Below are 22,273 nucleotides of genomic sequence, written 5' to 3' on the forward strand. Positions count from 1 at the left end.
GTTTGCCAGTTTGTGAGTAAGGCAAATGGCAATCAGCCAAATGTAACAAATTTAAAATGTAATTCAAGTAACAGCAAAATTTCACAACAACTTCATTGTGTTAAATTTTCATTTATTTACAATTTTTTCTTTGCTACCATTCGTCACTTCGCAATAACTTGATTTTTTTTTTCAACTATTTTAAACACCCTCATACACAGCATAATTGTTGTAATGAAATTGTAAAGCATTAAAGAAAACCTAACTTGAATGGAACTGACTTATAAACTAGACACTTAACTAGTGATTCGGAAATAGAAAGGGATTCTTATTCTAATAGTTTTCATAATTTTTGAATTTTTTTTTAAAAGCACAACTTAATTGTGTTTCTATTTTGATTTTATTTTTTTTTATTTCTATATTCACTCTACGCCCAAGTGTTAACTAAGTACAATATCAGTATTTTAGTTGCTTTTGCAATTAAATTGTTGATTTAACTTCAAATTTCAAGTGAGTTCTTTCTGTAAGTGTAATTGAATTTTAAACACGTTTTGCGGCGTGTTAAAATTTTCTATCCCCCACCACAACACACTATTTATTTAACTACTTTTATTTACTCCTGGCAAACGTAAAAATATTGAGACGTGTTAAAAAAAAATCCAAAACTTAAGGTGGGTATTTGCGTTTTTCTCTATTGCAAGGGAATTTTTCTTTAAACAACATCTACCAAACTACTAGGCTGTACGACAAACAGACAAGACTTACAGCGTGATATAGCAAGTGCAAAAACTGTGAGTGAGTACGTTTTTTTTTTTTTTCTTGAGATAAGAACTTGCCGAAATGATTACGTGCTGATAACGTAATATTAACATTTATTTTTATTTCGTTTTCAATTTTATATTTTTATTTTATTTTTTTGTTAGTTGCCTTTCTTACTCCTCTAAAACCCCTAAGACGTACTAGCAGTAGGACAACAAAACGTGTGCCGCATTTATGAAATTAGTTTGAACTCAAGATAGTACGTTGTAAACCTTTTCTGTGTGCGATTATTAAATTTTAGGTAGTGGCGTAATAATGAGTACATTGCGATAATATAGGAACATCAGTTTTTAATTACAAAAATGGAAAAATAATTGTAGTATTCGTTTGTGCAAGGTAATAAAAGTGTTTTCCAGCAACAGACATCTGTCAATAACTAAGGAATAGTAAATATTTGGTGTTAAAATTTATGAGCAAGCAAGTTGAAAGTTAAAATGTCAAATATGTAGTTAGCATAGGGTCGTGTTGAAACTAGAACTGAACACAAACTAAACTAGAACTGAACTAGAACTGAACTAGAACTGAACTAGAACTGAACTAGAACTGAACTAGAACTGAACTAGAACTGAACTAGAACTGAACTAGAACTGAACTAGAACTGAACTAGAACTGACTAGAACTAAACTAGAACTGAACTAGAACTGAAACTAGAACTGAACTAGAACTGAACTAGAACTGAACTAGAACTGAACTAGAACTGAACTAGAACTGAACTAGAACTGAACTAGAACTGAACTAGAACTGAACTAGAACTGAACTAGAACTGAACTAGAACTGAACTAGAACTGAACTAGAACTGAACTAGAACTGAACTAGAACTGAACTAGAACTGAACTAGAACTGAACTAGAACTGAACTAGAACTGAACTAGAACTGAACTAGAACTGAACTAGAACTGAACTAGAACTGAACTAGAACTGAACTAGAACTGAACTAGAACTGAACTAGAACTGAACTAGAACTGAACTAGAACTGAACTAGAACTGAACTAGAACTGAACTAGAACTGAACTAGAACTGAACTAGAACTGAACTAGAACTGAACTAGAACTGAACTAGAACTGAACTAGAACTGAACTAGAACTGAACTAGAACTGAACTAGAACTGAACTAGAACTGAACTAGAACTGAACTAGAACTGAACTAGAACTGAACTAGAACTGAACTAGAACTGAACTAGAACTGAACTAGAACTGAACTAGAACTGAACTAGAACTGAACTAGAACTGAACTAGAACTGAACTAGAACTAGAACTGAACTAGAACTGAACTAGAACTGTACTAGAACTGAACTAGATCTGAACTAGAACTGAATTAGAACTAAACTAGAACTGAAAATTAGTTAGTACTAAAGCTGAACAAAGACTGAAAAAAATATTTCAAAAAATTAGTCTGAATTAATAAAGCTAAATGATTTTTATATTTAAAATTTTCCGAATTTCCTGATCTTAAAAAAAAATATTGATGAAATTTCGTCACATTTTCAATTTAATTTTCGCTAAAACCCGAAAATCTCATCAGCTCTTAATCCCACAAAAAAAATTTACTTTTTACTAATAACTGAAAAAAAATTGAAATAATACTTACGAACTGTGACCGTTTTAGGATCGTACGCACTAACACGTCTCTCTACTGCAACGATTTTCTTCTGCACCACACGCGCCCTATCGCCCACCGTTTGCAGCTCACGCTGTAAATCATCAAATATATCACTGGCTATCAGGACCAAAGAGGCCAACTGCCTTAAGGCATTACTTAAAGTAATATTACTAATTGAATCAAATTCATAGCCGGCCACAATTTTGGCAGACGTTGGCGTTTGTGGTGTTTGCAGTGAACGCAAACGTTGATGTGACGACGAGGAACGTATGGCAGCCGTACCACTACCAGCTGTTGAGGGTCGCGAAGGATGCGTACGGGTAGGTGAGGGAACGGTTGATAGAAATTCCACATGTTGTTTCAATTTTTTCATAGGCATGGCAGGGGCCGGTGAGACAGGTGTAATAACACCGCCATCATCTTCATGATCGGTGCTGTAGGAAAAACTGGCGGCAAAACCATTAGAATGTGGTACAATGGTTACAGAATGATCAGTATTATCCGTGGTAGAGTTTAAATCCAAACCATTGGTATTGTGTATAATTGCCGTGGTTATTGTAGTTGTTGAAGAGGATGAGGTGGAGGAGGTCGAAGAGGGTGATTTTAAACTACTGTTGTCCTTGACATTGTTGTTATTATTTAATGTCCTTGACTTAAGCAATAAGTCATCTGCCTTTACGGAGCTTTCCTCTGTTTGTTGATTTTTTTGCTCTCTACCATTTAACGATGCTTCCCTCAATTGGGGATTGGACGATGAGGCTGTTAGTTGTTTATTATTGATACAATTGCTGTTTTTGCATTTGCCGGGTATACATAGGAACTTGGTGGTTCTATTACTGCCTCCCGTTGCAGAGCCACAAACTTGTGCAAGATTTACCGGCTGCACAACACGTTGAACAAACGGCATTTTATAAAAGAAAAATTCACACACTCACTGGTTTTCTTTTTGGGGTAAATTTTTACACCAACATATTAGAATTTGATTTTTCTTTAATTTTTCTATGAATATTAACAATACAATTATTTTAAACCATAACTATGTTGTAATTTATTAATCACTGGCACTTAATTATTGCTTTAATAAATACTTTTTTACACAATTTGATTACTGCTTGGTTTAATTTAAATAAATTATATTTTTTTTAACTTGACTATTACTTTTTTTAGTATTTTCTTTTTTTAAATTGTAAAATTTTTATCATAAAACCGGTAAAACCACTTTATCCATTTCAACTATCGAACGCATAAATCCTCCTTGTTTCATCTCCTCTTCATTCTTTTTTGTTTTGTTTTTGTTTTATTTTTATTATTTTTAGGCTCTTTTTATTTTTCTACACCTTCATTTATGCTGATGCTTCATTATTGTATTGTTGTTGTTGCATTTATTATTATTATTATCATCCATATGCACACACAACGTTACTAACGTGATTTTAGCCTTTTTTGTTATTGCTGTTGCCGTCTTTAATGTGTAGTAGATATTATTGTTGTTGGTACAAAATTCCTTTACTAAATGATCTTGCACTTGAAACCTTTTTTATTTGGGGTTTTTTCTCTTATTTTAAAAATGAACACTATATATACAATTTATTTAAAATAAATAATTGATAGTATTTTTTATAAATAATTAAACTATAAAGTTGAATTTTCATTCATAAACAAGTAATAAATAGTTATAAATTAAATAGAATATCCTCTGTCACTTTACACTAAATTCGATAGCTTGTTTTTGCCAAAAAAAAACAACAACTCGCGTTTCAATAAAACCGTTTCTCTTCACTATGACATTCTATCCGCTACGCGCGTCATTCTTGCACACCGGTTATCGACTGAGGAGTTTTTCTAGGGAAATTGTTGCCTGTATTAAAAAGAGATGCCAGATGTTCTATCGTAAATGACGAAAATGAAAAAAGTTTTTATTTTATCTTAAAAAAGGTTATAAATAAATTATATCTCTATTTTTATTATTATTTGTGGCAAAATATAATTTTGTATTAAATTTTGTTTTATAAATGTGATCTTTGTAATGGAAAACTATAAAATTTTTTGAATCAAAAAATCGTTAAAAATGTGGCAAGCCCTGAGTAAGTTTTGTTATATATGAAAGCTACGTTTTGTAGAAGAGTTTTGTTAAAATACGACACTTAGAAAAATTATGCCTATTAATTAAAAAATAATAAAATGTTTAAAAAATGAAATTAAGATATATGTACATATCGTCACCTAAAACTCAAACGGCTCTATCTAAAATTTTACAGGAGAAGAAAAAAATGTTTAACAGCGCGATTTATTTTTATTCCATAAACAAATTGTTTAAAAGTGCATCCCATTATTTGTTATGATAATTGAAAAAAATGCATAGATTAGACTTGCTGTCTTTAAAATGTTGGTCGGAGAAATCCAACTTTAAAAACAACAATTGTTAGATAGATCCGTCTGCGTTTTAAGTGACGATATGTAGTTGAAATAAAGTAAAAGTAAAAGTTTTTAAAAAAAAATTTACTACAAAATATGAAATTAAACAGTAAATATTATTAATGAAACAATTGAAAAATTGTAATAATATTAAATTTTCCTTCTTTTTATAGAACATTTTCTATACATATTTTTTAAAGAAAATTTAGATAAATTTCCTTTATATATAAATTTTAGATAAATCTTATACATATTTTATATAAATTTTCTTTTTTATAGAAAATTTTCGATAAATTTTATATGTTATATAAATTTGTCGACAAATTTCCTTTTTTATTGAAAATTTTCGATACATTTATCTTTTTTATACAAAATTTTAGATAGAGTTTCACTTTGTATATTTTTAGACTTTTTCATAAATTAATCTTAATAATTACCTTTTTAGGATTTTTAAAATGTTATCAGTTTTACAAAAAGTTAAAATTTTGTTCCACAAATCTAAAAATAACGAACATATTATTCAATCTCAATCATATCTGGCATCTCTACAGACATTATCAACTACTCTGGCAACCAAACATTCAGCAACTGTCAAAACAACAATTTGTGCTGAATAGCTGAGAGAAAAGATTGACAACCATTTTTTTATTGACAATTGACATTTTCAACCAAAATCGTTTACTTCGTGAAAAATCTAGATACAAGCGCAGGTTTATATTATATTAAATTAAATAGTTCTAATAAAATAGGCAAACATGCCTAAATATTATTGCGATTACTGTGACACCTATTTAACACACGACTCTCCTTCGGTGCGTAAAACCCACTGTACGGGGCGCAAACATCGTGACAATGTTAAATTCTACTATCAAAAATGGATGGAGGAACAGGCACAACATTTAATTGACGCCACTACTGCTGCTTTCAAGGCAGGAAAGATTACACAAAATCCATTTGCCGGTGGACCACCTAAACCAGGTGGTGTGGCGATACCACCGCCACCAAATATGGCAGTACCCCCAAGACCGGGTATGATGCCGCCCGGCATGCCTGGAGGTCCGGGCATGCCACCAATGATGATGGGTCCTCATGGAGCTATACCACCTCCTATGATGGGTATGCGTCCCCCACCTATGATGGGTCCTATGGGTATGATGGGACCACCGCCTCCACTAGGTACTTTAGCCGGGGTACGACCACCAATTATGAATGGACCACCACCAAAATAACAGGAGGTTAATACCGGAGTCGGAGGAGTTCACAACGCCGGAAAGACTTGATAAGGATGATGCGCATAATTAATTTTAATATTGTCGTCTCGTTTCTGTCTGTCTTAAGTAGTTATAACTTAAGTTTGAATTAAGTTTAGTATTTAAATTTTTTTAATACTTCAGAATGTTCTTTGTAAACGAGTTCAAAAACATGCAGTTTTAACAAGAAATATCTTTAAAATAAACATTTTGACTTTAATTTACAAACATACAAATTTGAAGTTTTATGATTCGTGAGAACCTAAGCCCATTTGCTGCAAGAATGTTGTAAATATATTCCAGGCATGCGTATTTTCATTCAATGAGGATCTGCCATACCCCTTACTAGCCAATATACATATCTACTAGGGTGATCGATTATTCGACGTTTACCAAAAACTTTTTTTCGAATAGTTGACCTAGGTTATAAAATGTATTTTAGGACCTAGGGACCAACATTTCTCAAATTTTTTCAGTATGTATTATTATTCACTTTAAAATTTTATTTAAGTGTTCGTTGAATACAAACAAAGCTCTAAAAGAATTCATTCCCTTTTTTTAAATTGAGCTATACTTTGAAGAATTTACCATTCATTAAACTTAATTCCTATGATTTAATTCCTAGAATTAATTCTTAAAGCTTTCGATGTGGTTGAATGAATTCTCTAATTAATTAATTCCCATAGAATATTAAATTCCTTCTGAATGCATTAATTTTGTTTGCATTCAATATGTTACAAACTGAATTAAAATAAATTTCAACAATTCCTATTGATTTTTAAATTCCCTCTGAAAATAATAGGTAGTATTCGAAAACGGTTTTTAAAGTATAAATACCGGGTTTTTCGATATTCGAAAAATCAACATTAAAAAAACCAACAGTAGTAAAAAGGAAAAAACCGGATGAAAAACCGAGTCGATCACCTTAATATCTACGTCTAAATATTCATATGAATCATGCACTGTAGAGGTTATAATTTAAAAAATTGGATTAAAACTGCTGATAATCAGCTGTGCGGATATTATTTAATAAATTATTTAATAAACCTTGTTTTGGTGTTTATGAAAAATTTTGAGATATTTTTAATATTTTTTCGCATAAGTATATAAAAACAGAATATTGTTTATTCAGGTGTTTTCGTTGGTTTTCTCGGACCCCCCCTAGGATTTTGCTACGGACCACTAGGGGTCCGCCCCCCATTTTGGAACCGTTTGGAACAGAAGCGAGAAGGCAAGCACTTGACTGGCAATGACACACAATTTAAATTATTTTACAATGCAGCGGCGTTTGCTTTTGTCTGCAAAATAATGCTAATGGATCTGCTGGCTGCCATGTTACCGCCGACTGCTATTGAAATAAATTTTACTTTTGCCATTAAGCTAAAAAAAATAAATTAAAATATAATTTAGATTCTTCAAAATTTTATTATATAGATTACACTATGCGGTAAAAATAAATACATACCTGAGAAAATATAACCCGATCGTCAAAATATTGTTTTTTCCATCCCTGCATAATTTCTAACACAACTTTTGTGCTTGCTCAATTTTGTTGTTATAAATTATATACAAAATCCCACGTTTTGTTCTCTCGGATTCGGGTTTTATTTAGAATCTTTGAAAATTTAAAAATTAAGCTTATTTGAGAACTTAGCCGGCTTACAGTCGATTTTAAGCCGACGCCGATATTTTTAATGTCAGTCACCACCGTCGTTAATATTTGTCGACGCAGGGCTGTGTTTGCTACTGCTTTTTAAGCATGTTTTGGCGCAAAAACTTGTGAAATTAGTCAGAGTTAAAACAAGTAAATTGCAATTTTCCGCAAACTAATTATTAATCAACAGGAAATAACATGAAATCAAATAAATTGTTTGTTCTTAAACGAGATGGACGCAAGGAAGAGGTTCATTTCGATAAAATAACATCACGAATTCAAAAGCTATGCTATGGCTTGAATATGGATTTCGTTGATCCAGTGGCCATTACACTGAAGGTAATTAATGGCCTTTACTGTGGTGTTACTACACAAGAACTAGATAATTTGGCGGCAGAGACTGCTGCTACATTAACTACTAATCATGGCGATTATGCCATATTGGCAGCTCGTATTGCAGTATCCAATTTGCACAAAGAAACGAAAAAAGTATTCTCAGAGGTTATAAGTGATCTGTATCATTTTGTTAATAAAGAGACGGGGAGACCATCGCCTTTGATTTCCGAATACCACTACAATGTAGTGCAGAAAAATGCAGAACGTTTAAATTCGTCAATTATTTATGATCGTGACTTTGGCTACAACTACTTCGGCTTCAAGACACTGGAGAGATCTTATTTGCTGAAAATGAATGGTAAGATTGTTGAGAGACCACAGCATATGTTAATGAGAGTAGCTATAGGTATACATGGAGATGATATTGATTCGGCTATTGAAACTTATAATTTGTTGTCTGAGCGTTATTTTACTCATGCTTCACCTACATTGTTTGCGGCCGCTACCAATAGACCGCAGTTGTCGTCATGCTTCTTGTTGACCATGGTGGCCGATTCTATTGAGGGTATTTTCAAGTCAGTGGAACAATGTGCCATGATTTCCAAATCAGCGGGTGGTATTGGCATAAATGTGCACTGCATTAGAGCTAAGGGCACTTCCATTGACGGCACTAACGGCACCTCAAATGGTCTGGTACCAATGCTTAGGGTGTTTAACAATGTGGCCCGTTATGTTGATCAGGGTGGTGGCAAACGCCCTGGTGCCTTTGCTATTTATTTGGAGCCTTGGCATTCAGATATTTTTGAATTTTTGGATTTAAAGAAAAACACCGGCAAGGAAGAGCACAGAGCCAGAGATCTTTTCTATGCTTTGTGGATACCCGACTTGTTTATGAAACGTGTGGAAGAAAATGGTGACTGGTCCCTAATGTGTCCTCACAAATGTCCCGGTCTGCAGGATGTTTGGGGTGAGGAATTCGAAGAATTGTATACCAAGTATGAAAAAGAAGGTAAGGCCAATCGCACTGTCAAGGCTCAGGCTCTTTGGTTTGCTATAATTGAAGCCCAAGTAGAAACCGGTACTCCCTATATGTTGTATAAAGATGCCTGCAACCGCAAAAGTAACCAGCAAAATATTGGCACCATTAAGTGCAGCAACTTGTGCACAGAGATTGTAGAATATTCTGCCCCTGATGAGATAGCCGTTTGTAATTTGGCCTCCATAGCCCTTAATATGTTTGTCACACCAGAAAAGACCTTTGATTTTAAAAAATTGAAAAATGTCACTAAAGTCATTACCAAGAATCTCAACAAAATCATCGACATTAACTATTATCCCTTGCCTGAGGCTAGGAAATCCAATATGCGTCATCGTCCTATTGGCATAGGTGTTCAGGGTTTTGCCGATACTTTGATTTTAATGCGTTACCCCTATGAGAGTGAAAAGGCGTTTTTGTTAAATCAACAGATTTTCGAAACTATTTATTATGGCGCATTGGAAGCTAGTTGTGAATTGGCCGAAAAAGATGGCACATATGAAACTTATCCCGGCTGTCCAGTAAGTAAGGGTATACTACAATACGATATGTGGAATAAAACACCCACAGACTTGTGGAACTGGTCAGAGTTGAAGGAGAAAATCAAGCAACATGGTGTACGCAATTCTTTGCTATTAGCCCCCATGCCCACAGCTTCGACCGCACAAATTCTAGGCAACAATGAATCCTTTGAACCGTACACCTCCAATATTTACACTAGACGTGTTTTGTCGGGAGAATTCAATGTTGTCAATCATCATTTGCTTAAAGATTTAACCGAACTTGATTTATGGGATGATGAAATGAAAAATAAAATTATTTCCAATCGCGGCTCCATACAAGCCATAGAAGAAATTCCCAAACATATACGTGATCTATACAAGACAGTTTGGGAGATTTCCGTTAAGACCACCATACAAATGGCCGCCGATCGTGGCGCTTTCATAGATCAAAGTCAATCGTTCAATATACATGTGGCCGAGCCAAATTACGGCAAATTGACCTCCATACATTTCTATGCCTGGAAATCAGGCTTAAAGACCGGCATGTATTATTTGAGAACAAAGCCAGCAGCCAATGCTATTCAATTTACCGTAGATAAAGGTCGTGCAGCCGTACAAAACGAGAGTCAAATGCAGGCCAATGGTGATCATGAAGAAAGTATTCTCAATGCATCGTCATCGTCGCTAAACAATGAATCGGTTAGGGAGAAAAGAATGGCCGAAATGGTTTGTTCTCTAGAAAATAAGGAGGCCTGTATGTCGTGTGGCTCATAATTTAAGTTAAACATAATTTATTTTATAACATTTATTTTTTCTACAAAGGATACATTTTTGAAAAATAAATACATTTTAAAATTTTATTATAAATTATTTTGTTTCGTTTTAAAGATATTTTGCGTGAAATTAATACTTATTGTTGTTCATTGTAACTTTTTGGAATACAATTTTCTGAATGGGAAAAAATGGTACTAAAGGAAGAAAACTCAGAGACAATTTTAATAAAATTTTAAAAATTTCTAGCTGTAGTACTAAATACGAAAGAATATTTTTTGGGACTTTTTCGTTCTTCAATTGGCACTTTTTGAGTTTTCTATAGTATTGGAACTGAGTAAATGAGAATCTTTAAAAAGAGACTTTTTGGTACTTTTTTAACATGAAATTTAACAAGTAAAGGTCCGAGTAAATGAAAATCTATAAAAGGATACTTTTCTGGTACTTTTTCGTTCTTCAACTAGTACTTTTTGATAAAACTCAAATAATAATAATAATATTGAACTTTGAACCATGAATTGAACATGAGTAAATGAGAATCTATAAAAAAGTACTTTCCCATTCTTCAACTAATACTTTTGAGTTTTCTTTAATATTAAACCTAGAAATTTGAAATTAAATATGCACATTGCTATTTAATTTGAATCTATATAAAAAGGACTTTTTGGTACTTTTTTGTTCAACAAAATTTTTCTATAATAGTTGTGTTTTGTTGCTAACGTTCAAAGGCAATTTCATATAAATTTAAAATTTATAAACGTTAGGAGTTAACGTGTAAAATTATACAAGTTAATTTTAACGTTGATAAAAGTGCTACCAATTCAAAAATAAAAATACAAATATTAATGTGTTTATGTCAAACAATAAAAAAATATTTTAAAATAAAATTTAAATCAAAGAAAATTACCAAATAAAAAAACCTTTTCAAGAAATTGTAAATAATTTCAAGATTTAGCAGATTTCTTCTGTGGAGTGATGCCAAGTCAGGTAATGTTCGTTTTGTTGCTAACTTTAAGCGTTAACACACATTGATAGCAACAAAACACAACTAATATTCAACCTAGAAGTATAAAATTTATCACACAGCGTCCTAATTAATTGAAAATCTATAAAAAAAGGACTTTCTGGTACATTCTTAGTTATTTGGTCTGGTCATTTTAGAATTTTCATTGAATCTAGAAACATAAAATCAAACATAGGGTCCTAATTGCATGAAAAATCTATAAAATTGCAAACGCCCACTCGGAATAATTTCATTTTGTTTTAATTTCCCACAAAATAAATAAAATGTTTCAAGCAAATTATTTTAATTTCAGTATTCGTTTGTAAATGCAATAAATTTGTGCATCACTGCAGCGTTCTGTGATGTGCAAGTAAATAGTATTGTAGAAAAAATATTTTTCATAAATCAGGAATATTATTATCGAACTTAAATTATGCTGCAGTGATGCAATATTAATGCATTTATGAACGCTTATTTATTTTAAATCTTATAAAACTAGCTTAAAATTAATTACAATTTTTAAGTTATTACAGACAATATTTAGAATTTAAAATGCATATTATATGGGTATATTCTGTATTTTACAAGTTATTTCAAATCAATCATTTACACCATCTAAAATACATTTAAATTTGGTTTTCAAATGATTAAAAAATACAGAACATATCTAAAGTTTAAAATTTTTCATCTGCTATAAGATCTTTAATACGTCAGAAATAGCGCTCCGTGAAATAATTTTTATAATAAAGTTGTTATATATATATAATTATGATTCAAGTTTGTACAGTAAATCTTCACCTGAAATAACAACAATTTTAGTAAAAAAATAAAATTAATTGCATGAGCTTTATCGCTTATAGCAAATGAATCATATAAAAAAAATTGCACAAAATCAAACAAACATCCTTAAATTAACTATGAAACTAATTGATATTCTTGCACGTTTGTTCACCAGTTTGGAAATTTTCAATTAAAAACACAAAACAACATATTGGAAATGATAGCAAAATTAAGCAGACAAACGCACAGTCCATAAACTTTTGTATAGGGTCTGGTGTATAAATAAAATTTTCTAAAAGTAGTTAGAATCAATCCAAAAACTATTCCATATGTCGACGTTTACTAGGCGATACTAAAACTGCTTGAGGCTGTTGTGTAAACATGGGATTTATTATGTGATTTTCGTAACGTTTATATTCAGAACCAATGTGTTCTAAATCTAAATCGGCATTTAAAACGATAACCTTAAAGTAAGAAAAAGTAATAGAATTTTAATTAGTTAAAATAAGATCGATAAATTTAAAAATATTAAACTACTTACATTTGTATTGTAGCCACGATTTTTGATTAACCATTCCTCGTGTAATTTATGCAATTCTTCTAAATATTTCAAAGGCACACAACTCTCCTCGGAACGGGCACGCTTACGCATACGCTCATACACCACTTCAGGCGAGGTACGTAGATAAACTAGATTAAATAAGAATTTTTAGTTTTTACTATTTTATCACTTTTAATAAAACTTGTAAAACTTACCTATTAAATCGGCTCGTATGTGTATGGAATCTTCAATGAATCTATACCACTCTTGTAATACATGATACATTCCGGCATCAATTATTTCATTTCTAAACATGTTCTCAACAAAACAGTGCCTAAAATGGTAAAAAAAATAATTGATTGAAAAACTCTCAAACGCTTTATTATTCTACTCTGAAATATTGTTGAAATCTTTGTCAGCAAACAAAGACTTTTTTCGAATAACTAAGCTCTTGGAAGGTGCTGAAGGATCACTAAAATTTTTCACTTAAATCTATGATTTGTAGGAAGTTTTTTAATAATTCTTGTTATATACGGGGGACTATAAAAGAAACATTATAGAACAATAGCCCAAAGGCTGAGCTCTTAAAAACAACTGAAGGATCAGGAAATTTTCCACTTAAAACTATCGATTTCTTTGCATCAACCTACGGAAAAATCCGGACAATACCCTTGGAAGTTTTTTTATAATTTCATTCTTTTGTAATTTTTAGTTCTTACGTGAGACAATAATTGAAACATTGTAGGACTATAGTCGGATTGCTGATCTAGATAGATGGATAGTGATGCCATGTCGTGCAGTGATGCGATGCAGATATGCTTTCCCAACTTTTAAATTACAAAAAATATTTCGAAAATAATAACAAAAACTACTTACTTTGAACTGTATATTGAACGTTCCATTAGTTTTACGGGTTTTTCAGTCTGTAATGTGTGACTTTGTAACATGGTCAATGTAACATATGATTGGAATGGCATGGCCCAACGTTCTGGTTCTTTATACATCAATTCCTTTAAAAATTATCGAATATATAACCAACCTTAGGAGGAAGAAGACAAAAATTTTACTACTTACCAATAAATTGACACCTCTAACATTACGCCATTTTTCGACAGGTTCTGTGATCAAACAGATCTTATCTTGGAATTGTTCAAAATGATTAAGAAACGTGGTCTTGCCGCTGCCAATGTTGCCCTCGATCAAAACAGTAAAGGGCTGTGAATTGGCAGCAAATTTTTGTAAAGGTTTTGTTCCACTAGCAGTATTATTAGCAGACATGGTGGCGGCTGCTTTAATAAGGCGTCCTTGAAAATAAAAGAACGATATTCAATTATCACAAAATATTACTGTTCTTACATTCCTTTTGTTAAACTTTTACTTAGTAAGTTCTTCTTACCTTTATATTAAAAATAAGTATTTAAACCAAGGATTTTTTTTTTTTAATTCTAATCAGGCGTGTCAATATTGTTTTCTTCTTATTGCCACTAGATTTTAGTTTTGTTTGATTATAACATAAATGAACGCTTTGGAATTTAATTGCAATTTAAAAAAAAAGACAGATACACAACATTAATTTCTCTACACTAAAATATTTTGACAAATTTCTTTCTAAAATTATGACTGTTTAATGTGATCTACATTTGGTTAATATTTGTACTGAATAAAAAAAGCGGGAAGTGATAAAAATACGCGCCGAAAAAACTAATTTTTTGTCATTAGTTTGTTTACGTTTGATGATTTTATTTGAATTGTTGTTGCGTTCAAAAGAAAAACTTGTTTAGTATGTATGGCATCTTTATAGATATTTGATCATGATGGCAATGTAATTAATAAAAAGCTGTCACTCTGTACTAAAGGGTTGATTGCTGCATAATCAAAAAAATGTTACGGTACAGCTATGTATTTATATGTGAAAAGGGTCCTTAAAAATTGTATTATGTTTATAATTATAATATTCATGCATCTGCATCTATTGTTTACATTTAAAATTTATGTTGGTTTCAAAATTTTTCTTTGGTATGGTAGCATTATGAATGAAAACAGAAGTTGCCATATAACTAATTTTAAGGGGAACTTTATTCAAAATAGAATGAGTTAAATCAAAAAAATTATCGAAATGTATTAAAGAAATTTGCTTTTAATTTACAAATTCAATTATTCAGATATACAATTAGAAAATATTGCAATTAGAAGTTGAATTATATGTGATCAAAATTGAAAGACTTTAACCCTTTATAGCCGCAACCAAATTTTGGAGAAATGCATAGATTTTTTGTTACCGAATTTCATGACTATAATAATCAGAAAGATTTTTATTTATTTTTGAGGCATGTTATTATTTCCATGCCAAATACAACGCACAACACACCAAATATTTTATTAAAAAAATTATTGAATTTAATTATAAACTTTTTTAAAATGGATGGAATTTCATCACATAACTGCATATTTATAAGTTATTAATCAATTTTAAAATAAATTAATTGATATGAACTTTTAAATTCATTTAATATTTACTAGCATAATGTATCGGATTCAATTTTATGTTAAAAATTTAATATTATCTGGAATTCAAATTTTGTTAAAAAATTTAATATTGTTCTGTTGCAAACTTTAAAATAATATTAGTTCAAATGTGCTGTTTAAAAAAGCTCATATTTTTCTTAATAAAAAGTTAGCTTTTAACAAATTTATATGAATTTCACAAGTATGATCACATTTAAATAAAGAACATTGTAGTATAGCGTTATAAAGTTCCACGAAGATTGCGACAAGCATTTAAATTAAAAGCGTGACTAAGTATTTCAGAGTACATACATAATTGCAAAAAATGCTAATATTTTATTTTCACTGATTCTAGGTAGGTAGGTAGGTACTATACTATATATTTTTATGTTTTTTGTTGTTAATTTTCAGAAGAAAATTCAAAAATGTATAAGAAATTGTTCCGTACAAACACTTTTTTAACCTACTGTATTGATAGGTATTTGTGTGACTGGATTGAAAATGCGGCATTCTATTTATTTATTCTACTTATTAATTTATTCTATTTAATTACTCTACTAATTTCAATAAAATGTCTTCAACATTAACTTACCAACAAATTTTCCTAACATAATACAATTATAAAAAGCTTTGAAATATATTTGAATTAAATAAAATCAATTTTTATTTCACAATTGTTATAATAATCTGTAGCTCCAACTAGAGAAAAAGAATAAACTAAACAGCTGTGTTTTTATTTTTTGGGGGTTAAAAATATTTGTAGGGATGGGGATTGCTATGTGTTGCCACATAATAACAATATTTTAATGGTACAATTTCGCAAGAAAATAACAGTAAATTTTGATACATTTTGTGCTGTTATTATTTAAAATAATTTAAAATGTACATACATATTTCTAAATTAATATCTATATATTTCTTTTTATTCCTACTTCTTTTTTATTAATTAATTTATTTTACATTTACTACTCACCGGTAGGTGGCTCATTTTTAAATGTTTGACGCCGTTATATTTATACTGCCTTTGTATTCTTGTTAGCTCAGCGAATAATGAAAACAAAAGACACCAGCAAAAAAACAGAGAACATAAAAGTGAAGTGAAGAAAAAAGCCGATAATTATTGATTTCCTAGCACGGATGCCAGAGTAAAAAATTAAATTGCAGTGTAGGTATTTCTGGGGATATTGTCATATATTATTAAATGAATTTAAATTATTGCCTAATGAGGAAAATTTGCAAATTTACATATACATATTTTCATTAAACAAGAATATTTAAAGTTGTTATCACCTTAGAATCAGATTGATAGTCAATTTGGCCAGGTCTGCCCCTGTAAATCGCCACACAATTTTCAGTCCGGCAACTTTTTATTAGATTGTGTGTATGTCATTTTCTCTCAGCTAATTCTCTACAACAGAATTTATTGACGGTTGCAAAAACAAGACGTGAAAAAATACCAAATGCAGTATAAATAACGAAATTGTTTAAAATTGTATATTAAAATAAAAAGTACTACTAATTAAATCATAAATATACTAAAAAGACAATTAATTAAAATTTAAAAACAAATTCCCTAAAGATTTGAAGGAAAAAACTAGAAAATACACAGAAAAGAAAAAACAAAAAAATTAAATCGAATATTAACCCCTTAAAAAACAAAAGCAAAAAGAGACAAAAAGTACAGAAGAAGAGACAAAAACAATAAACAAGTAGAATTGTGCATAAAAAGGGGGGCTTGTTTATAATAAAAGTGAGTTTGGCAAATAGTTGTTGGTGCAGTAGCTGCAATTTATACGATATTGTTTTTGTTTTGTTTCATTTCTCGGTAAGTACCAACTGGGTTAGAGGAGGCAGAGATCCCCTCACCCAAAACAAATGAAACCAAATAAATATTAAGTCAGTCAGTCAATCAGTTAGGGCAGCCAGCCATCCAGCAGGCAGTTACAAATAGTGACATAGGAATGAATGAATGTGTAGACGAAAAACGAACATACGAGGAACAAACGAAACCCAACAACTAACATACCAACAAGCAAACATTGTTATAAAGATAGATAGATACAATTTAAGAGAAAAACTGTGGAAGGTAAGAAGAAGTAGGAGGGAGCAAAGGGAGGTGGGAGTAAAAGCAAATCCTTTTGTGTTTCGTTAACAGTTTTCACTGGTATAGACAGAAAATTATTTTTTAAGGGACTCACAAAACAGCAGAGTTCTATTGTAAAGCAACGACTGAACGGGAGTAGTTTTAATTAAAAATAAAATTAGCAAGAAGAAAAAATTAAAAAAAAAGAATTGCGTTGTGATTGAACATAATTTTTCTTCATTTAAACACAAATTATTTAAATTTTATTTATTTACCAAAGTTTTCTTCTTCGTTGGAGTCAAACCTAGTAAGGAAGCGTTAACTTTACGCAATTGTGTTTGAGCCAGTGCCAAAGCTGAAAGTAAATTGTCATCACCAGCAAGATGACCAATTTGGAGAGACAACATGAGTTGGTTAAGAAAAGTTTAGTGCAATTTGTCAGTGCCCATATACCGGGTGCCGACTTTAGTGTCGTTGATGAAATTGTACTCTCCTATATAATATCGATTTTGGAGGAAGCCTCACAAGATCCCTGCTTCGATGTTGAGGGTTTTGTCGAAATGATGAGTGCATATTTTGAGGATTTTTCATCCATTGATCAGGGTGTCATATGCGATTGGATTTATAAGTTGGCCAATGAATTGATTGAGCTGCAAAAGAATCAAGATAATCATCATCAGCAGGCAGCTAATCTGTCATTTAAGTATGTATTCGTTGATTTTTTTTTTTTTCATTTTTCTTATTATTATCTATTGTGCATTATTTTTTGCAAATAAAATCAATGTATGTATAATTTCTTTATTTTTTTTTAAACTCACGACTGTCTTTTGGGATTTTTTTCCATTTAGTTCACTTTCTTTGTCGGATATTATACCCGAATCGAAATTACGTGCTCGTAATTCTTCATCCTCTTCGGAAAAGGATGAGTTTCCATTAAATGAAAATGATAGCTACAATATGACAAACAATGGCTATAACTTTGATTTGATTTATTGTGAAGAGGCGAAAATTCTACAGGAAATGTTTCCGGACTCACCATCCGTTGAGGTAAGTTATGTTGAATGTTTTTTTTTTTTGCTATTTTTTAACTAAATTTTAAATAATAAAATATTTGCTTGAGCATTAGAAATTTTTTTACACCTAAAAAGGAAATAACAACGATACAAATATATAATTTAATTAACATTTTTAATAAAAAAACAACTTAAAACTTTTGTCCGAACATTAAATTTAAATTAAATTTTATAAATTTGTAATTGTATATGTTTGCTTACTTTTTCTAGATAAAATATTGTGTTGCTATAGCCAAGGGCGATATCGATAGTGCTACTCAGACATTGTTGCATCGCCAAGAAACTGGCCAGAGTTTATCTGAGAAACCAAATAATGCCATAGCTGGTCGTAAGAATGTTGTTGTTAATGATACTGAATTAAAAAATCGTATTATAGCCAGGTAAGTTATGTTCTTTTATTTTTTCAAAATAATTTTACAATATTTTTTCTGCAAAAAATTCTAATACTTATGTTGAAAATAATTTTTAAAAATTTTCTTATTTTTTAACGAAAATTTTATATAAAACTAAAAGTTTTCTAAAAAAAATATAAAAAATTTCAATAAAAATTATTGAAATTTTATATAAAAATATTTCAATATATTGAAAATATACATATGTATATAAAAAATTTTGTGTACAAATATTTCAATATTGAAAATTTTCTATAAAAAATTTCAATATTAAAAATTTTCTATAAAAAAATATTGGAATTTTCTATGAAATAATTTCAATATTTTCTATAAAAATTCAATATTAAAGATAAAGTCTGGAAATTTCTTTAGTATCCTATAGAAGGTCGATAAATCGTTTCTGTTTTGAAAACTGTGCCTCGTTTCTGTAACTCTCGCATCGAGAAGTTTCTCGCATGAAACAGTGGAATTGAAGAAAAAACAATATGAATTGAAACAAAATATCATTTCTCACATGCAAGTGTTTCTGTAAGAAAATTTTGTGAGAACTATCAGTCATTTATGTTTTTTGACTTAAGTTATTGGAAATTTGTGAGTAAAAGTGTTTCTGTAAGAAAATTTTGTGAGAAGTTTCTCACATGAACTGTCAAAAAAACTCACATTTTAAAACGGTGCGGAAAGGAAATTTTTAAGTAAATAAAATTTAATTTAAACATGAATTATATGAAACAATGAAAAAGTAATGTTATATTTATAATTATTTAAGATTAAAATAAATATTGTTCACTAATTTTTAGAAAATAGGAGGAATTTCGGATATACAGAAGCAAATGCTAAAAAAGTACGTGGACATAAACTTAGAATTTGCCAAGGGCAAATTTAGTGGGATAATTTTTCGAACAATTTTCATTTAATTTCTATATTTTTTGTTTATTTATTCTTCGTTTATAAATTTGTTCGGCAATTTTTGTTTTCTTCTTTTAATTTTTATGTTTTTGACAGCTGTTTTATTGGAAATTTCCAATAAAAACGTAATTCGTGCAGCATCTTCTCACTTTAAGTTACAGAAACACTTTTTACTCACAAATCGAGAAACGATGGAATTTTTTGTTTCACACTTCTCGATGTGAGAACTTCTCACTCAAAGTTACAGAAACGGGGTACTGTTAATCAGTAGTAAATTTTAAATAGTAAATAGAAGCTTTTACAAACCTTGTATATTTCCAACAAAAGTTTTAAGTCTAGACATGTACGATATTTTCAAGTAAACTTCGATCTAACTCAATAAAGTGAAATGATTAAGTACTTTGTTACAATTCCCATATTCTATTTTTACAAAACTTGTAAGTTAAATAGACGATGTTTACTAGTACCATAGTTTGTTCCCATCCCATATCGTCACCGAAAATGGATTCTATTTGAAAAAAAAAAAAAAAATGATCCCCAAGTGGGACTCGAACGCGTGCTTGAAGAATATTCAATTAATAATATAATTCGATAGTTCGATAAAATCAAATAAAAGTAAATATGTTCCTAATTTAAGACAGATAAACTTTGTAAACAAGAATCCTTTAAATTGTTTTTATAAATTTATATGTATGACCAATTTTAAATCTTTTAGCTTAATTTTAAAAAATTTCTCTAGGTAAAAGAGTCATTAAATAAAATATTCCATAATTATTACTTGCACATAAGAATTACATACATACAAATATAAACTTTTGCCCACTTTAGGTATTCGTATGTTGATAAAGATGCTAATAAAAAGGAATACAAGCCGATGGTGCCAAAAGTCGAACCGAAAAAGCTTGTGCGCTATAGAGATAATAAAATTGTCTCCTTAAAAGGCGAACGTTATACAGAAGTAAAACGCGACGAAGAAGCTGAGTTAAAAAAACCCAAAAAGCCAATTCAACCGTAACTAAAGTTGAAGAAAATCTACTACAAATATTTTATTAAAAAGTTAAAGCTCAACTTAAATAACAAATACAACAACAGTAATATTCATAATTATAATAGTAAAACAAACACATATAAGGACGATGTTTTAAAAGCAGCAGCTGACGATGAAGATGAAAAAGCAGAAAATTTTGAAAATAAGGAAGACATTAACGTTAAAGCATTAACGTTAAAATTTGAAAAGAAAGCAGTAAATATAAAAAATGAAATGATAAAATATCATTTAAATTTAAGTAACTTTAAAAGTATTATTATAAAAAAGCAACTACAACAATTTTATGTATTCTCCTCCACTATTAACACACCCACTTATATAACTACTAAAACTAATACTACTACTATTACTACCACAACTACCAATTTAAATATTCTCCTAAATATTTATAAAGCCCATTTAATATTAGTAGCATCATTAACAACTCCCACACCGCAGACCAAGACACAGATTCGAACACAAAAGCAAACACTTCTTGATAATAACATTGTAAAAATGTTATACCATAAACTACACAACAATACAAATGCACTTTTGATGATAATGATGAAAATATTAACAACAAGTGGCCATCCTAAAAAGGATGAAAAGTTTTGCAACAGCAACAAACCAAAACGAATTATTAAAGATTTTAGGCTTCCATTTGCCACTAATATTATAACCAACACCAACACCACCACCATCACTACCAATATTTATAAAACATCCAATTTATTAAAAGCATTATTGACACCATTATTAGTAGTAACCAATGAACCTTTACCAAAGTTTTTACAAATGTCATTAAAAATTAAACGAGATTCCAACACCGTTGTTGCCATGATATTGAAGTCGTACAACAACAACAGCAACAATAGTAGTGTTGATAACTTTTTAAAGTTTGTGATCATTATTATTGTTATTATTAGTATAATTGATTTATTCATTAATATAATTAAACATTTATTATTTTTCAGCTATTATTTATTATTATTTAAACATTTATTTATTAATAACTATCCAACAACAAAGACTTTAAAAACATTTTCTTATCAAAATGCCATTTTCGAAAATTACCATTATAATTCCTCTAAACATTTCATTGAAAATTCATTTCAAAACTTCTACTTCTCTTCAAAGGCATTTTCCTCGTTTAATTCACATTGGAAATGTTTTAATTTTGCCATTTCGAATTTTTTATGAGTTCAATTCTCATCAATTATAATTAGTTGATTTTACAACTATCCATTTGTTTTATTTAATAGAAAATTATGACATATTGTCAGTGTGTGTTTTAGATTTTTGCAAAATTTCTATAAATTTAGTTCAAGAAAACTTGAGTTATTATTGCAAAAACGTCTAACGTTTGAAAATGCATGTAATTTGTCTGAGTTATTAAGACTGCAAATAGCCATAAGCTGAAAAACGGAAATGGAATATTTTTGATTTAATTAAATATTACTTATACAAGAGTTGAAATTTGAAATCATGAAAAATTTTTCGATTAAATAAACTCTTTAAGGGAATGCTTTCAAGATTTGTTAAGCGTTACAATTAACTGGTAACTAAATTTTAGAAAAAAAAGCTTTGAAAGCTTTCTAC

The 22,273-nt window shown here is 30.0% G+C and overlaps 5 protein-coding genes across 6 annotated transcripts; 3 read left to right on the plus strand and 2 right to left on the minus strand.

Annotated features, from left to right (window-relative positions):
* Positions 1–2,292: 2,292 nt before the first annotated feature.
* On the minus strand, positions 2,293–4,218 carry LOC119613192 (uncharacterized protein DDB_G0271670-like). The gene is made up of 2 exons (XM_037969139.1): positions 4,105–4,218; positions 2,293–3,970 (listed from the first exon to the last, which is right to left on the minus strand). Exon 2 carries the CDS (start codon positions 3,301–3,303, stop codon positions 2,341–2,343), a length of 963 nt encoding a protein of 320 aa, XP_037825067.1. The 5' UTR covers positions 3,304–3,970; positions 4,105–4,218; the 3' UTR covers positions 2,293–2,340.
* A 1,199-nt stretch (positions 4,219–5,417) lies between these two features.
* LOC119613194 (U1 small nuclear ribonucleoprotein C) lies at positions 5,418–6,293 on the plus strand. The gene has a single exon (XM_037969140.1). It carries the CDS (start codon positions 5,567–5,569, stop codon positions 6,038–6,040), a length of 474 nt encoding a protein of 157 aa, XP_037825068.1. The 5' UTR covers positions 5,418–5,566; the 3' UTR covers positions 6,041–6,293.
* Positions 6,294–7,765: 1,472 nt separating this feature from the next.
* LOC119613187 (ribonucleoside-diphosphate reductase large subunit) lies at positions 7,766–10,457 on the plus strand. The gene has a single exon (XM_037969134.1). The coding sequence runs from the start codon at positions 7,914–7,916 to the stop codon at positions 10,362–10,364; it is 2,451 nt and encodes an 816-aa protein (XP_037825062.1). The 5' UTR covers positions 7,766–7,913; the 3' UTR covers positions 10,365–10,457.
* Positions 10,458–11,662: 1,205 nt separating this feature from the next.
* Positions 11,663–15,922, minus strand: LOC119613191 (deoxynucleoside kinase). 2 transcript variants are annotated; one of them, XM_037969137.1, is made up of 6 exons: positions 15,783–15,922; positions 13,760–13,989; positions 13,562–13,695; positions 12,901–13,019; positions 12,686–12,834; positions 11,663–12,608 (listed from the first exon to the last, which is right to left on the minus strand). In XM_037969137.1, exons 1-6 carry the CDS (start codon positions 15,799–15,801, stop codon positions 12,465–12,467), a joined length of 795 nt encoding a protein of 264 aa, XP_037825065.1. In that variant the 5' UTR covers positions 15,802–15,922; the 3' UTR covers positions 11,663–12,464. The 2 variants fall into 2 exon arrangements, with proteins under 2 accessions (XP_037825065.1, XP_037825066.1); XM_037969138.1 differs by lacking the exon at positions 15,783–15,922 and adding an exon at positions 14,082–15,422.
* A 680-nt stretch (positions 15,923–16,602) lies between these two features.
* On the plus strand, positions 16,603–21,812 carry LOC119613189 (CUE domain-containing protein 2-A). The gene is made up of 5 exons (XM_037969135.1): positions 16,603–17,015; positions 17,554–17,976; positions 18,122–18,320; positions 18,557–18,726; positions 20,473–21,812. Exons 2-5 carry the CDS (start codon positions 17,657–17,659, stop codon positions 20,657–20,659), a joined length of 876 nt encoding a protein of 291 aa, XP_037825063.1. The 5' UTR covers positions 16,603–17,015; positions 17,554–17,656; the 3' UTR covers positions 20,660–21,812.
* The last annotated feature ends 461 nt before the right edge of the window (positions 21,813–22,273 follow it).

Source organism: Lucilia sericata, unplaced genomic scaffold (genome assembly GCF_015586225.1).
Source record: "Lucilia sericata isolate MDLA Ls3-8-SP2 unplaced genomic scaffold, ASM1558622v1 Contig002002F_arrow, whole genome shotgun sequence".
Lineage (NCBI taxonomy): Eukaryota > Metazoa > Arthropoda > Insecta > Diptera > Calliphoridae > Lucilia > Lucilia sericata.